A 17,322-nucleotide genomic window follows, 5' to 3' on the forward strand; every position below is an offset into this window, starting at 1 on the left:
TTATCAATTTAGAAACTTAACTAATGGAATCATTTATCAGTTTCACCCCATTATTTCCTATAGTCTTTCCTTATGGCTGCATGCAAACAAGTATAGTATCAACACATGCTGCAAGAATTGCACTGACTGCCACTACGAGGAAATGTTCACCTTATGTTAGAAGGAATTCATGAGCTCCAAGCTCCGCTGAGGACCCTAAAAGGAGTCATGTAGAGTGATATGAAGGCCTCGTATCTGAGCCCAGCGGAAGCTTCTTATTGATTTGCTTGTCTAGTGGCTCTCTGTAATAATAAGGAAATAAAGCCCCTGGATATAAGAAGATTGATGTTGATCAGCAGCCTGCCTCAAGTGTGGCTTGTCCCTTCTTATTAGTGCTCTCTCCATGCACAGCGTTCACTGATGACTCCATTGATATGCAACTGAAGAGAGGAGGCTATGTATTGCCATCTTGAGGAGGATTACTCCATGATTGCTCTCTCTGTCATCTAAGTCAGTAACGGCGGAGAGGTTGCCATGGATCCATGGGATATCAGGGCAAAGCATGAGCTTGTGTTGCCACTCACACATAATCAGCATGGCCGGACGCTCTTTATTATCTATTTAGTAAAGATGAGAAAAGGAACTGCAGGTATGCTTCATCATTTTATAAGTCAAACCACATCTGCCTTCTCTTACGCTTTTATTGTGTAGAGAAAAACAAATGAGCAGCCCAGTTAAGACGTTCAGCTAAGTCCAGATAACGTCCCAGAAAGGACATTCTTTTTACTGCGAGACAGCATGCAATCACAACAACTTGAAACAATTGTGTATGACAAGCAAGAAAAAGGTTTGAAAAATAAAATGCTAAACTGTGTGAACAATGTATCCTCTTAATTTTCATACTTTAACCAGCAAGACAACCTTTAAAGATTTAGAGTAGGACCACACACAAACATTAATTTAAGGATAAGAATAAGTCAAAAACATGATTAACAACTTAACTCACTTGACCTCAGGACATAGATTAGTTTTACTGAACCATTAGCACATGCTTGTTTTGAGAAATTCACACTGTCTAGTCAGATTCATCTGCATCAGTAACTAGAAGCATGTCTTGTAATAAAGGCTGCTTATTTGACTTCAGTGTTCAGGGTTGGTTACATTACATGGCTAGATGTGATGGTGCATGCAGACACAATCAATTTCTTTAAAAACAGGTGGAAGTTTTCCACACTCTTAGGACCCCCCGGCTTCCTCTGAGACCCTAACATGTCCTAAATGTGCATACAGAGAAACATTTCACTAAGTGCATTTCCCCAAAGACAATAAATGGTATTTTAATGTATTTGTGACACTGCTCAGAATAAAATAACAGTAATCTCATTCTGTCATGGTAATTACCACCTTTAATTTATGAATTAGCTCAACAGTAATTAACCAGCTTTAGTGTGGTGGGGTGGAATGCAGTTACATTCATAACCACTCAAGCGTGCGGTATGGCAAGTACTTTTAGCTTTCGGATGTACAGCAGTAAATCAAGTTTAACTGAGATACATTCAATTTCACATCAGCTTCTACGTATGGCGGCTGTCACTTGCACGCTGTACCCTATGGCAAAACATTTTGACTTTTGACAACAATACACAACAACTGTTACACTAGTAAGCATCTATCATGTCTTTGTGATTGTATTCATCGGCTGTGACAATGCAACTTGCCGCTGTTTGAATGGCTGAACGTTATAGCATGACACCCATTCTTTGGACCTGACAGTGCACATCAAGATCACTTTGTTCTGACAGTAGCCTGGTTATGCCAGCACATTACATCTATATGACATCCTTCAAGCAAAATACATTGAAATGGGCTGGCAGGAGGGTGTGATTTTATAACTGTGGATGGAATTACATGAGAACAGGACATGCCTGTGTTTCTATATAAAGAAACAGGGTCTGGCAAAGGTTGTAATTTTTGTCAATTTGGCAGTAATACACGGTTGTATTACAACAGTGTTTGCATCTCATTAAAGCTAGTTTTTAAACAAATGTTTGTTGACAACATGAACATAGCTGTTCTACCAAAGTCTATTTTCTCTTGCTGCTGTATGTAGGCTTGTGGTCTTAATTTTTAAGCTGTCATTGTGCTAATATTTGTGTAAACATGAAATTTCACAACACAGCCTTTATTTCATCTTTCATCTGTCTGGCTTTTTAGCAGCTCAGATGCAAGGCATGTCACATCATTTACAGGAAAGATAAGCAATTAGTGACTGGCACAAGCTATGCTGTAAATAAAATAAATTTACATTACATTAATACTCAGCAACGTGCATTTAAAATTCCGGTTTGGGCTGTATTCTGTGAAACCTCGACTGTAAACATCCAATTAAGTTTGAGAAATGAGAACAGTTTGGTAGCTGTACTCGCTCCTCTAATCACCAGGGTGAGGTCTCCAACCTGTACACATTGATTCGGTATTGATCTGTGTATGAGAAACTCTGGATTTACCCAGTTCTTCATTCTCACTCTCCACTTTCAGTCAATATTCGGACTGAAGGGCAGCAACTCATTGGTCAACAGCTGACCAACACAGATGGAGACATAGAGAGAGAGACAAATATAAGAAATAAAGAGGCAGTTGCAGTACGGTGCAGCAAGAACAATAATATCAAATGCATAAATCTACAGCTTTACCATAAACTATGTTAGCTATTCCTCTACTCTTTGCAATTATGAGGAGAAGGGGGGACCGCCTTATAAACTTCAATCAGTAAGCGTGTAAGACCTCCCCTTACACTCTTTCTTCTCGCTGGTTGTGAGACATGTCAACTATGCTTATTTTGCCTTTATAGTGCGGCTTTCACTGTTCTTGTTTTGACAGAATAAGGCTACAAGGACATGTTTTTCCTCCATCTTAGAACATCAAATGATCTTTGAATTGCTTCTGTCGCCAAGAAAGATAATGTGGTGTCGTCGCATCTGCCAGTATAATGTAAAACCGTGTGTCAATTTTGTCAGCCTGGAAGAGATTTTGTAACAAAATTGTTTACTCTTCGTTTGGAATAGCCCGATCAAACTTTTATGCGCTAGATGCTGGTATGACAACCCTGCATCAGCGAAATGTAACAGTGGCTTACAGCTACTTTTGAAGTTTTACGAGCAAAGCAGAGCTTCTCCTGTGGCACGGTTCATTTTCACATTAATTCAGTCACCAATTTCATCATTTAAAACCTAAATGCATGTTTCCTGTTATGGGAATCCTCATAGAATCAATAAAGACAAAGTCAGTTTTCCAGGGTGAACATTTTCCTCCTGTCAAGCAGATTTCATCTGTTTCATATGCAGGAGAAGCTTGTAATCAATACACCGAAAATGAGCCTGTCAATTGTACAATACGCAAGCAATTGTAATCAGATGTTAAGAACTGATTGCAGGGGAATCGAACAAGCATAGACTGACTTTGAAACTCACCACAAAACAGATATTTCTGGAAATCGGAATATGAATTTGAAGGCACAACCTTTCACAATGTCAAACACATTTGCCTTGAAAAGCATTTGAGAATATTGTTACACCCATGATATGACATGTTACTGTATTTTACTTGAACTTGATCGTGTGCACAAACGTTGCATCATCCATCATTCACCAGACCTCTAAAGACCATTTTTAAATGAATCTTACATCGGTTTTGACTTCCAGCCTTTCTGTTCTTGGAGGGCAGTAGTTGACAGAGTCACCATGACGTAATCTCACTCTTTTGCTGCCTGTGTCAACAACATCCTTTCATTTCCAAGCATGAAAAGTGTGCTGGCAGCTTTTCTGCCTCATTAAGACAAACGACTGTAAGCTAATTAAAGTGTCAAAGCTGACTGCATTGTTTCATGTACACATAAGGATTATATGAACTCCGTCAGTGTTTTTGATATTTATCTTAGTTATTTACCCAATACAAAAAACACATACAATTGATGTTTAGATGAAATTAGATGGAAAGATAGGAGATTGCATTGATGCCAGAAATAAAAACAAGAATTCAAAGCCAGTTGTAGTGTTTTTTATCAGCTCATCTCTCTATCCTAAAAAGATGGTGATTGCCTTCAACACACACGTGTTCTTTTTTAAGTCCAGGCCTGTATTCCTACCTCTTTCTCAACAAGACAGAAACAAATTCTGCCAACACACACCTTAAAAACAGCCAGTCAGCACTGGAATTTTGAAATATTTCCACAGAAAGCCTTGAGGGAATGAGGGAAACCAATCTGGGTTGTTATTTGAGTAAGTATAACTAACAGCCGGCCCAAAGAACAGTTGATCATTTCAGGATGGCGGTCCTGTCAAACCCACATACAAAGACTTTGTCTTTGCTAGTATTACACTGTCTGAAGGATTTGGAGTGTTTGGAGTGGGAACCATGCTTTCATTAGATTGTGCCCAAACAACTGATGTGAGAGAGATGTAGCAGTTAATGGGGTAAATATGGCACTTTTGGACTCACTGTGCAATCATTGTGGCTACAAAAAAAGTAAAAACGTACACTGCATGAACGGATTGGCCTGTCTTTTTTTCTTGAGCTGTTAAAGCTATCTTGATGTTGAAACTGGTATAGAAGGAAGTAGATAATGAGTTCAATATTGGGCTTTACTGTTCCTTTACATTTAGTTGGTCCTTATAAGGAGAGAGCTAAAGCAAGTTTGTTTGTGCGTCTTTCGCACATTAGGCTGACAAGACAGGTGTAGCTAACGTGCAGCTTTAATCCTTCCATTCTTTATTTTATCCTATTCTTTTCAGTTGTGTGTTGCTTACCTCCAACCAGTTGTAGCAGTTTATCATTTTTGATAATTTATTAAATGCGTGCATTTGTCTGTGGCAGGCGATTATTTTTTGAAACTGTGTTTCTGTGGCGGTTAAGTTAAAACTGAAGCTCAGTGATTGGCAAAAGGTCAAAATCCCCGGCCTGAAGAGAACATCTTTTGTTTTTTACACTGTAAACGTTCCATGTTTAAACTTGTAGCAATTCAATCAAATGTCCTCTGTGACTTGCAATTATGTACAACATGTAGTTTGTTTGTTTACGGTTTCTTCCTAGTTTGAATGTTCTTCCTGTCGAACTTATATAATAAAAATCCTCAGAAAAAGATGTGCTTTTAAACCTTTTTATCTCACAAAGAGCCATACTTTTTCTGCCTAGTGTTTTTCCGCACCGAGATTGTACTGCCTGCGGAGTGCGATAGTGGAACTTGTCTTTGATATCAAACTGGCTTTCTGTAAGGTGCTACTCAACACTACATTATTCTGTAAAATGGGCCGCATCTTGAAATGATGAAAAATTGTTATTCATGTCAATTTAATGGAATGTACGGTATGACATGTCAGAATCAGATTTTGATCACTGGACATACATCTGAAAACAAACTGTACACAGCACACTATACTATTATACCATGTATACTCTAGGTTAGTACGTGGTGATCTACAAATGTCAACCCATTAGACCCCTTTTTTCTTTGGATGGTATAAGGGAATATACATAATTTGCCACCCACACACACACACACACACACACACACACACACACACACACAACTGATTTAAATAGCAACAAGAAAAGGACAGCCTCTCACCTTGGCATCGTTTTGGTAGATTACAGGCTGACACAGTTTTGATGATTTTATAATGAAATTGTCAAAAAAGATGTACTGCTCCTGTGTACTGGATGTTGCTTTTGTACCTTACTGGCCTGTGACATTTTTTTTTCTTTTTACTCTTAGCTCCAAAGGAAAGCTATGGCATCAGTAGGAGAACACCAGACCCTGCCAGGGACTCGTCAACACAGGACACAGAGAGCGAAGTGCACTCTGTTACCACTGTCTCGCCAATGAACATCCCCAACCACCGGCCTGTTCTCGAGGGCCTGCGGTTTCACGAACACCTACTTACAAGGGATTTCCAGGGGGACCAGCACTTTTTTAGGAGTGATGGCTCTGTGGCTGCATATTCCACCATGCCAGGCTCGGTGTCCGCCTCAGATGCGGGAGACCCTGTCACTCAGCTTGTCCCACATGCAGATGCCCCACCTTTCTCAGACGTTGCCACCACTGCCACTAAGGCTGCCACCACCCCACTGACCACATTTACTCCCACAACACCGAGGCCACCCATGTCTCTCCCTCAAAAGAAGTCCTCTAAGACAAGGGGGGCTGACAAGGTAGAGCCAACAACAGATTTCCTCACCACGCAAGTGACACCGAATAATATAGGTTCAATCAATGAAAACCCAGTGACTTCCGTATCATTGCAGAGAAGTCAGCCCCAAAGCTGGAGTCCTTCTCCTGTAGAGGCCACACTGGCACCCTCCTCGATGAAGATGGAAAAAGGGGAGGCTAGGGAGACTGCATTGAAAAACAAAACCAGCCCAGATTATCCCCTCCCTAACCTTACTACCCGAGAAGAAGGTACCACCACGACATCCACAACCATTATCACCACCATCACCACCATGCAAACAGCAGGTAGGCCTGTTTTCTCTGACTTTCAAAGATGTACTGAGCAGAACATTCAAGCAACTTGGGGAAATAAATAGCAGCAGTATCCAAATACGTTTTTTCCCCCAATGGAAATTAAAAATTGAGAGTACCTTCCCCCTTAAATTAAACACATCCGTCCTAGAGGACAAGCCAATGAATCATCAGGTCATCAACATCGCTGCTTTTCATTTTGCATGCTGCACACTATTCATTTCTCCACCAGGGATAACGGAGTTGCTCATGTGTCAGAAACAATCAGATTTTTCCTGAGGTGTCCTGACTGTCCTTTCCACCGGCCACAGAGGGCTGACGGCCCAGATGAGCAGTGTCGGAGAGGAGATCTGCAGAGATAGTTAGAGGGTTACGGGGCCATGGTGACACAGGTGGGCTGTCAGAAAGATCAGTGGTCGGGGAAAAAAAGGGAATAACTTGTCTTTTTTCTGTCTCCCACAGAGCCATGCAGCCTGAATTTCACTGACCCTGAGGGTAACATTGAAATCCTGCAGCAACTTGACTCTGGAGTGGAGTGTAACTATCTGGTTACGGTCTACCTGGGATATGGCATTGAGGTTCAGGTCAGTACTGGCTCTTTATTACATGATCCAGTATTTGATTTGAGGGGGGATGAGATCCAGATGATAGCAAATTTTTTTTTAAATGCATGCCGCTTGTAAACCTGCTATCCTCCCTCTACTTCCACCAGCAGCAGAGAAAACGCAGGGACAGAGGGATTGTTTAGTCTAGTCCGCCTGACTCATTGATCCTTTAAATGAGGTTTGTGCAAGTTACAATCTATGGCCACCCATGGTTCTGAAATATCAGTACTGTGTATTGATGATCCATGGTACTGAAGTAGCAGACTGGTTTGTAAAAAATAAAGAACCAAAGGAGTTGTTCATGTGGCGGTTTGCCAGTCCTCCCTGTTAAAAAATGTACAAATCAACAACTAATGTCACCCTTATTAGCAAGTTTAAACAATATACGGCATGTGCAACTTCTGATAAACTGGTAAATTCAAATTTGCATCTTTAAACTAAAATTAATAGATCATTCTGGGCACTATGTACACAACATTGACATTTACAGTTCCTATTTACACATCCAGCACAGCATCATTTGTCATCAGGCCACCAGACCAATGTAAGTCCAATAGTTACACTCCTTTTAGCTCCCATCAGTTTATAAGTTATGATCTGTCTTTTGCTCCAATATGTAGGTTGCCGCTATATTCTTTTTGCTGTTTAATGCTGGGCAGTGTTTTAACTGAAAACAGCTGCCTGCATCTGCATATGATTAAAACAATAAGCTGAAAGACATTATTTAGCTCAGTAGAGCTGGGAGGAAATGCCGTATCAGGTGACAATTATCTAAAAGTGAAATAAAAATGCAAATAATATGCAAAAAATGGATGAAGAGCATGGATATATTTTGGTTTAGTCTTAGCTGTAACAGTATTTTCTGGTGTTGTGTGGGTTGATGGAGATAGACAGGCTACAAATTGTTGGGTTGAGTGGGTACATAGGGGCACAAGTGATGGGGTCTGTCTGAGGTTGAAATGTTTGCTTGGTAAGTCTTTTCACAAAAGGTTAGAAAAATTAAACTGACAGTGTGTGTGTTCCTTGGCATTTGCAATTTCTCAAACGCCTCATTTACCGCAGGAGACTTTAAAACGTGGGAGCTTTGTCTTCCTGCCTCTGGAGGGCGAAGATAAGTATTGACAGAGTATATGTTTGAGTGTGTTTTTCTCTGAAAGCTTCCTCCGGGTAACACAAGGAAATTTTGAGCCACATGCAGTGAGCAAAGGCACACTTTCCTACACATGTGCAAGCGTACACACATATGCATTTCACTACATTTGAAATGTCAGATCTCCATCTTCCATTGAGTCTACAAAAAATTCTCAAAACAGCAAGGCTGTGAAGGGACCTTTAAGATATTTTACCCTCGACTCATCTACCAGTTCTTATGAAGAAATTAAAGAAAGCCATGTGTTTCAGCACCACCGTGTGAACAGATGGGGCCACAGTCTCCCTCCCTCTTACAGTTAAACTGATTGTGATCTGATGGCACACTATAGAGACAACTGCTGGCACAAGTGAAGAGAATCATGAGCCGTGGTGTCTGTTTCTGGCGACGGAAGATAGAAAGATAGAAATTAAAGTCAAGTATGTGTCATACCTTCTCATCAGCAATGTGTGAAGCTCCTCTGCCTGGAGGCTATTCATGTCCCAGGGGTTTAAAGGAATGAAGGGGATCAGAAAGCAGACTTGAGAAGGAGAAGTGTGCACAGAAAATGTTACGCAAGCAGGACAATTTTTCCCCTGCATATTTATTGTTTTTTCCACAGTGATGATTTTTTACGTAGTTCAATTAAACAGTGAGAAAATGTTATTGTGAGACTCCTACTTTTCATCACGTTGTATGCCTTTTTAAAGATACTAATCCTTCATATTATAGTATCCAATAAGAAAAGAGAAATGAAACAAACTGTTGTTGTAGCGACTAAATTCATTGCTCTGATGAGCTCATTTGTCATCGTGACACAGTGATGTCTGCCATTTCTCTGCTTAGATCTTGAACAGTTTGTTGGCCAGATATGTCTTTTCTGGTATTTGTTAATAAGAGAAATACATGTCTCAGTATTTACTTTGATCAGCTGGGTTTTTATACCCTTTACAGTGCCAAGCATCACACAGGGGAACAGCTTTCGCTCCACACTTCAGAGCGGAGCAGCCGTAGGAGGGACATTATGGTTGAAGTGCATGTTCTTGTTTTGGCAACCAGCCTCCGTTATGGAAGGGAGTCATCATTATAGCACAGACAGACAAGCAGTTTGCAAGGGCAAGGGAAGGGAATTAGGTCAAAGAAAAAACTCTAAAGGACAGATGAGGTGACTGTAATATAATACACACACTGTATGTACATATTTATGGTGATGTAGTAGCCTATTTTTCAGTAAAACATACAGTATATATATATATATAGACACATAATACTCAGAGATCCCTCTGATTTCCACCAGCTTTGAAAAACATCAGATATCGGTGGGGAATAAATAAGCAAGATCAGACCTTTTCTGTACTTAGTCAAAACGCCTTTCAGCATTCTGGCGGCTTCTAGGAAAGGGAGGATGAAAAATGTATCTGGAGAATTTACTGCCCTCAGCCTGACTGTTCAACACTTCTGCCACAGTTAATAGCACATAATGCATTGCCCCATCTGGTGATTCTGGCCACATTACAATTTATTTGCTGAATAATTGCACAAATATTAAAAGGCTGATGTAAAACCAACTTTCAACGCGGAGATAAACCAAGAGTGTAATAAACTCGGAAAAAATATGTATCTTTAAAAAGGTCTTGCACTTTAATTTACACAGCACAAGCCTAGTTAAATATATGCAGGGCATTTGAACAGGTAATGCAAACTATATTATGTTATGAGTTAATGCATGACAATGTAAAATATAGATTTTTTTATGACATTCTCAGCAATTATATTAAGTTTAACAATGATGAAGAACTCTTAAGCCAGAGAGGGTTACTGTAATTTTTCCCAATGAATTGGCCATATCTTAAGCACATCTCATTTCTGTCCTCTATGCCTGTCTCCTCCTCTTCACTGCAGTCACTTTTGCAATAAGGTTTTAGAGGACAGATGGAGGTTTTCCAGAACTGGGCTGTGGCATTAAAGTGCTTAAAATCTGTGTTGGAGCTTTTTTTTTTATTTGATCAAATGAATTAAGTGGGTTAGCTAGCTATCAGCTCTTTCCAGGCCATCTGTCCCACTCTGATTTCTCCGTCTCCTCTGCTCACTGATCTACCTGCCTGGGTCCAAAGGAGCTCCCACGTCAGGCTCTGCACAGGTTGTTCCTGCTCTGTTTCATGGTGGCCACATCCCTGCACTCTTTCTAAAATGAATGTATTGTGTGGGGAGAACTGAGAGAGGTTGATATATTTTAAGGGGTTATAAGCCCAGACATGGCCAATTTCTCCCAACGTCCACAAAGGCTGATTGGGGGAGTGTTTCCATTTTCTGACAGGCTGAAGCAGTATCATTCAAAAAGATGGTGAGGGAGGATTTTGAGTTCAATACTACATATCTCATATTTTTTGCTCTTTTCTATCCCTCTCTTAAGTGCTCGAATTATGTTTTTGTCTCTCTATCTCATAAAAAAGTTGGCACACCCCGCACATAGCCTAACAAGGCTATATAATTAAAAAGCCTAGGCGTTAGTGCCGCCGTCTACAGAAATGGATTCCTTTTAATTAATTCCAACATATTAAGTGTAATTGTAATATTTAATTTTGCAATACAAAGAAATAGCCTAAACGATTAAGTCTGAGTGTCATTCTCAATTTCATTCATAGCCAAACTATGTCCTAGTCTTATGTACACGTAGTGATAACACCTGGGTGTCCAGTCGTCTCGTGTGGAAATAAATAAACGAACAAATTTGGAATTTGCATTGAGATGTTGTTGGGTAGACCATTCGCTGAATGTTCCACCATCAGAGATATCTGAAAGGTGTTTCAAAATACCTGGGAACTTTCCGGAACTCTGAATGGCAGAGGATAGCTACAGATTAGTTCACGCAATCATTGAAGCCGGGCCAAATATGAATTTGGCACAGGTGGCCTTTTTAATTTTGGTGGCATAACTGACAGTGATATTTATCTTTAAGATGTATTGGTGGTATTTACCTTACATTGGCAAGGTGACTTCTTCGGACTTGCTAGTGCTATCAAATCAATCATCATGTGATATATGTAGTGCAGTCATGCTGAGTGTCTAGGCAACTTCCCTCGTAGCCTATATTATAAGTTTTAATATAGCATCTTTAATGGTAAGAGACTGCAAAGGTAACAGAATGAGCGTTGTTTAAGATTTTACTACAATGCCACATGTGGCAGACACCTTCAGATACAAGAGACCCCCCTCAGATTTTGGACTTTGTTAATTTTTGTTAATTTCCCTCTGGCTCCCACATCATTCGAGCACCCTTTTTTTACTATTTCCATCCTGGTCTCGTTTATAAGTGTTTCCATTTGTCTATCCTCTACCCTGTCTCAAACAGTGTCAGTTATTGGGGTGAACCTGGGTGATAAATTAACAGGACACATGAATGAATTTACACCTCTCACTTCACCTGTGTACAATTGATTTTCATTGTTCCTTTTTATTTTATTCTCTTGATTATGTTGGTTAAAACAGGCACTGACCATCATGTGAAAAACGACACAAAACTCTTACAGTATGTTGTACTTCTCTTCATTTACATTTCATGAATATCGACATTGCCTTCAGTCTCAAATTAAAGCTTCCGAGTTTTTCATCCACAAATGATTGAATATTGTTTCAGATGTTTCCTAACAAAATACAACTTCAAAATCGAATTAGGTCAAGGCTACATGTACTAATGAGTTACATCTAAGGTAGGGATGAAGAACGGTTGAGGCGGATGGTCAGTGAAAGCACCCTGATTGAGATGTTAGAGAGCATGCCAAGTGTTTATAGCCTACCCTGACTCAAGGGTTAACGATTGGTATTTGATGCTGCCTCTGCGACCACGCTCCTCTGACTCCAATCAATAGACATGTTAATAAGCAGAAGCAGTACTTGACACACAGCCTCCTCTCCGTGCTGGGTGAATTGCTGTATTGATCCTTGCACACACATTTTAATTCCAGTATTTCTTCCAAAAGAAGCAAAAAATGCACATGGCATTGAACCTGGTGGAGTGTGGCTGATGAGGGTGTGGATTTAATTTGTTTTGTTGGTGTTCAGTGACAGCTAGTGCTCTTATCAAACGAAAGGGCCACAAGAAAGTGTAGTGAAACTTCTGCCGAAAAGCATTTCCTCTTTAAAGTACAATGATGGCTGTAGTCCTCCCCTCTCGCCTCTGACATACTAAAAGTGACGTTTTGACAAGGTAATGCATATGCTTAGGTCATTCTGTGACTCCCCAGCAGCACAAAGAATGTAACACGTAGCAGATATGTTGCAGAGAAACTGAGCCTTACTGAGTAATGGAGGCCAAGATAGGCTTGCTGCCTTTAATCAACTTGAGATGGTACAGAGGAAAGCCTTCATCATGGTGTGCCTTGGGGGAGTAGGCAGGATATAAAGAAGGCCAGTTTGATCTTGATGAGCTTTATAGGGTGCCAGGGCTTTTCTGAGATGAGTCTTCATGGGGCCTAGTCATCCCGAGACGAATGACTTCAGGTGACACTAATTGCTCCTACACCCAGCTAGCTGTCATAAAGAGAGAAAACTGTCTGCAATAAAACTACATTCTCTCCAACTCCATGTGTCACGATGAGGCTGGGAAAGTAAATGCCAAACAATACGAAGAGTAATTAGCATTGCATGAATTTAAATCAATGCAAAAATGCACACTGCAGCAAATAAACAAAGATGTCGAGGCCCAAGAGGTCCCGCAGAGAGTGAGGCTGATTTATCATAGACCTCATCTTACGAATGTGTTCCAAACGCGGAGGGCCTAAGTGCTTGCTTAACTGTAATGTTCTGGAGGTAAGACAAGATCATATTTGAGAGGATGGTCACCAGTGGGCTACGTGGTGAAGGCAATTCTCAGGAGCCTAAATGTTAAATCACAATGTGACATAAGTGACAGTGAGCAAGTTTGTACTGTAATCAGCCACTGGCTCTGGCACATTCTCATTAACATTCAGCTTTCGCTGATTGGTACAGTGGCGACCATTGTTTTAGACCGCAGGGCAAACAGGAAATGGCCTCGGCTCTTTTTTATACAGAGATGAATGTTCAATTAAGATAACGTTTTCCATATGCTGAACACTGAAAGGTTTCTTTTTTAATATACAAGACTTCATCGGGAGGCAAACAAAAACTGGATGTGGTGTACCAAGATGATTCAAACTGGAGTCTGAGATAAGGGGTGATGAGGGAGGTACACTACCAGTGTACTCCACTGCATCAGCCTTAGTAATGATGACACTGCAGCTGGTAAGTCCAATGGCGGCTGATTTATTGCCCCCAGCAGCAGGGTCATTTAATTTCCATGTATAGTGGGATCATTTTGATTACATACTGCTCATTTCTCCATCAGCAATGGCTCCTGCGAGCCAGTGTAAATGTTCATTGCAGAGCACCGCCAGATGTTTTCAACAGTAAATTATCAGTGAGAGCCAGCCTCTGCGGACAGTTAATACATACTGTGTGCTTACAGATGAATTAAGAAATGGGTGAATAAAGATTACATGCCAATGTGTAAAAAGGCTAATTTGTTTGACAGATTGTTTGTTTCAAAGCACTAGGAGAAATAATTTTCTTTGCCCTTATTTTAGATAGAAGGTCCCTAATTGAATGGATCAGATTACTTTTAGTTTATCTCTTGTGTGGACTGTCAGATGCCAGTGGTGACTCGGTAATAAAAGATTAAAACCCATGGCAGCCCTCTTTCTGTTTGCAAGCGATAAGTTGAATCTTCACCTCATTGCAACACCCTGCAAGTGTAAACATACTAAAATTAATGTATTTACTCCTGCAAACATTGTTTTCATTTGAAACCTTTATTTTGGCGACCCCTCCCCATTGCATTGTGGCCTTGCAGGTTGGTTTGTTCATTATAGTGGTTTTGATTGAAAGGACAGTGTTCAGGGGTCGAGAGATGGCTCTCTTCGCTCTTGTCCTCTTATTTTGATTGGACTCAGGAAATACTTTCCTGGAACACTTAGAAGGGAGGCAATAAATCCTCGAGGGTATTTGAATCAACACCTAGAGGACAGTCTTACATTTCTTGCATTGTTAAGAGCTTTTCTTTTATTAACCTGGGTAAAAACACTAAACAGACATTCTTCCTTATATCAACACAATTCTCAAAATGGAACAGCACAATGTGTTGATGGCATCCACAGATAATGTTGTGGTTTGTGCTTGGTCAGCCAAATCCCTGGTCCCGCAAATGTGTCTGCTGAAGCAGAGATTCCAGCTGGGAGTCACAATATAAGCCTGCTCTCATTAAAGTCTGAGAAATATGCGTGCGTGCGTGTACATATACAGTACGTGCACCCACACATGCACACATGTACAGTAGCCCACATGTATATGTGTGTGGATAGACAGGAAGAGAAAGATTTCCCTCTGGGCATTTGGCTCCAGCACTGGTGAAGATAAGGTGGTGGAATGTCTCCTGACATGGCCAATGATTCATAATTGAGGCAGGACAGCTGTTGCTGGCAGGGCTGACAGGTCCCAGGGTGGATGACAGATGATAGGGCCCTCTGGAACCAAGCATTCTATCAGTAGAACTGCTCACTTGTCCACTATCTCCTCACTTGTCCTTTGTGAGCCTCCCTGATATTAACCAAGTGGTCACAGACTTACAATTTGTTTGACCTCACTGGATAAGATATTATAAGCTGTTGCAATATCAGAATGCCTACTGAATATTAGATGAACACATAATAAAAACCTTTGCAATATAATGTGTTGTAATGTTAACTTAAACTATAAATAACACTGTTTTTCTGCTATTTGCAATCAGATTAATATCAGTATAGTATATATGATAATAATTAAAGCCAAAACTGTTTAAATTCCACTACTGTCAGAAGTAGGGCACCTTTTTAAATTTAGTAAACCTGACTGATCTTGATAAGTAAAATGTTATAGATCATAAACATATAGCAATTTCCTTCATACAGTTACAACATGCTCTCGATGAACAACAAAGAAAGAATATTATTCAAATAGAATTGAATTATTATAATCAAAAATAAATAGGTACACACAAAATTAAAGAAATGATGTAATGAAACAACGCGTGGCACTCAAACACAAATAGTTAAAACATTAAATATGTATCTTTTGTTAAGATACAGTATATAAAAGTGAGTAAGTAAAAGATATAGCCTGTCTGATGGGTGTTCCAATGTCCGGGGACTTTATTTGCAAATGGTCATCCTTTGTTACAAGCTATTCCTATAGAATAAGAAGAAAATACAAATATAATATTACAAGTAGAGGCATATCCATCAATCTAAGGCGACACCAGAGCATGAGGACTCAGCAAATCAGATGTGGAGAAAAGCAATTTATTACTTTGAAAATGAGCAGTACATTTTATTTAGCAATTCCAAACCAAAATAAGTTGGCTAGTACAGGGGTAATATGTTCATATCTTTTGGTGCCAGTTATAATTCAAGCAGCAATGTTCTGCACCAGTTTACTGGATGAAGCTGTGACAGATACCGGTATTAAGTTCATCACAGCAGTCCAGGCAGCTTTATGTGAGCAGGAAACAACAATTTCGGACTAATTGTCTTGTAGAAATTGCAGTTAGTAAGTATTGGCCCAGGGTAGGACATTTTATCCCAATTAAATTGTATTAAATGTGTGTAGGTCCAGCCTCTGATATCATTAAAGATTGATACCAGACATGGATTGGGGATAGGGGAGGGTGAATTGATCGAGGATAAGAGGCTTTCCACCAGTTCCACGGAGGGCTTCAGAAAGAAGGACATTTGATTTCCAGCCTGATGTTTTTGGAGAGATGCTCGACGGAAATATTCATGAATCCTGGTGGAGGAATACCAGCCATCTCTTATCAACTCACTGTGCAGCTTCACTTAATGGTGGCCGCAAAAGAAACACCTCACAGAATAACAATTTCAGAATTAAATTCAGAGAAGAAAGAAATTGCACCCTCTGGCCTTTTCTTTTTTATACAAATCTTCAATGAATTCAACCTTGCTTCACTGTAGACTTACAAATGTACATATACTAACAAAGCACGCAGTTTTCGTTGAAGTTCCTTGACAATGTCTAAAGTTTAAACGACATTACACAAAACTGCAACAAAAACAATCAATTGATGTATTGTTGAGAGAGTTGTGTCTCCATGGGTTTCAAACTTTGTTAGACAAAGTCAAACACAGTTAGGACAATTGCATTCCAAGTTGTCTGCACTCGCAACTCATCCCTTAAACATGTGAGCATGGGTGTTAAATTGATAAGGAGAATTGCTGTGCTGTACTGTGGGGTGAAGAAAGGAGTTATAACATGAGCCAGTAGCTCAAGCAACCTGATTTGCAAAACATCCAAGCCCTCTATATTAACTCAGAGACAAAAAGGAAGAAGTGGGGAAAAAAATAGAAATCCGCCTAAGGCTTTGTCATTGCCATTGTCCTTGAGAAACAGGGATTCTAAAATCATGTGGCATTCCCTTAATACTCACTGTGACACTGTACTTTATAGCTCATGCAACAACTGAACTAAGCCACAATGTCAAGATGCACAGTTTTTCTATTTAAACATACAAGGGTGATTGTGTAACATGCACACATGTTGTGTATTTGCTCTCTGTGTTTTCAGTTAGTCTGAAAACCTCCGGGGCGATCTTGTGTTTAATTCTGGTTGTGATGAAAAAAGCCAAATCAATCAGAGTGGCTGACCTCATGGATCATTCAGGAAGAAGTCACCTCTAAGCTCAGTCTCAGAGTGTCCATTAGACTCCCTGCACTCGTTGTCAGCTCTCCTTTGACTGAGTGACAGTTAGTCGACCTGCCAAACTCATGTTGCTGCCGCCATTGTGCAATGTGCTCATCTTGCCCACTGTCTCAGCTTTTCCAGGCTGCTGCACTAACACTCCTACACACATATTACCTCAGGGACATTGGCTTTTTTCTGCCTCATGGCATACCTGAGCCCCGAGCCCATTACCTATGACAGCATTAGCTTTCAGAACATGTTGTGAATATCACTAAGAGCTTGAAATAGATGTGGTTGAATAGGCTTTGAATTTGCACTAGTCACTCAAAGGGACTTTTCTCCCC

The 17,322-nt window shown here is 40.2% G+C and overlaps 1 protein-coding gene across 7 annotated transcripts in view; it reads left to right on the forward strand.

Moving 5' to 3' along the window:
- Positions 1 to 17,322, forward strand: part of LOC117955261 (seizure protein 6 homolog) — an 89,959-nt gene that overhangs the window by 41,012 nt on the left and 31,625 nt on the right. For 4 of the 7 annotated variants that reach the window (XM_034889633.1, XM_034889634.1, XM_034889635.1 and 1 more), the window contains exons 2-3: positions 5,750 to 6,490; positions 6,959 to 7,080. In XM_034889633.1, the coding sequence (XP_034745524.1) occupies positions 5,750 to 6,490; positions 6,959 to 7,080 (863 nt within the window). The remainder of the gene's footprint in view (positions 1 to 5,749; positions 6,491 to 6,958; positions 7,081 to 17,322) is intronic. The other 3 variants (XM_034889637.1, XM_034889638.1, XM_034889636.1) reach the window with 3 other exon arrangements.

Source organism: Etheostoma cragini, chromosome 13 (assembly GCF_013103735.1).
Source record: "Etheostoma cragini isolate CJK2018 chromosome 13, CSU_Ecrag_1.0, whole genome shotgun sequence".
NCBI classification, from domain to species: domain Eukaryota; kingdom Metazoa; phylum Chordata; class Actinopteri; order Perciformes; family Percidae; genus Etheostoma; species Etheostoma cragini.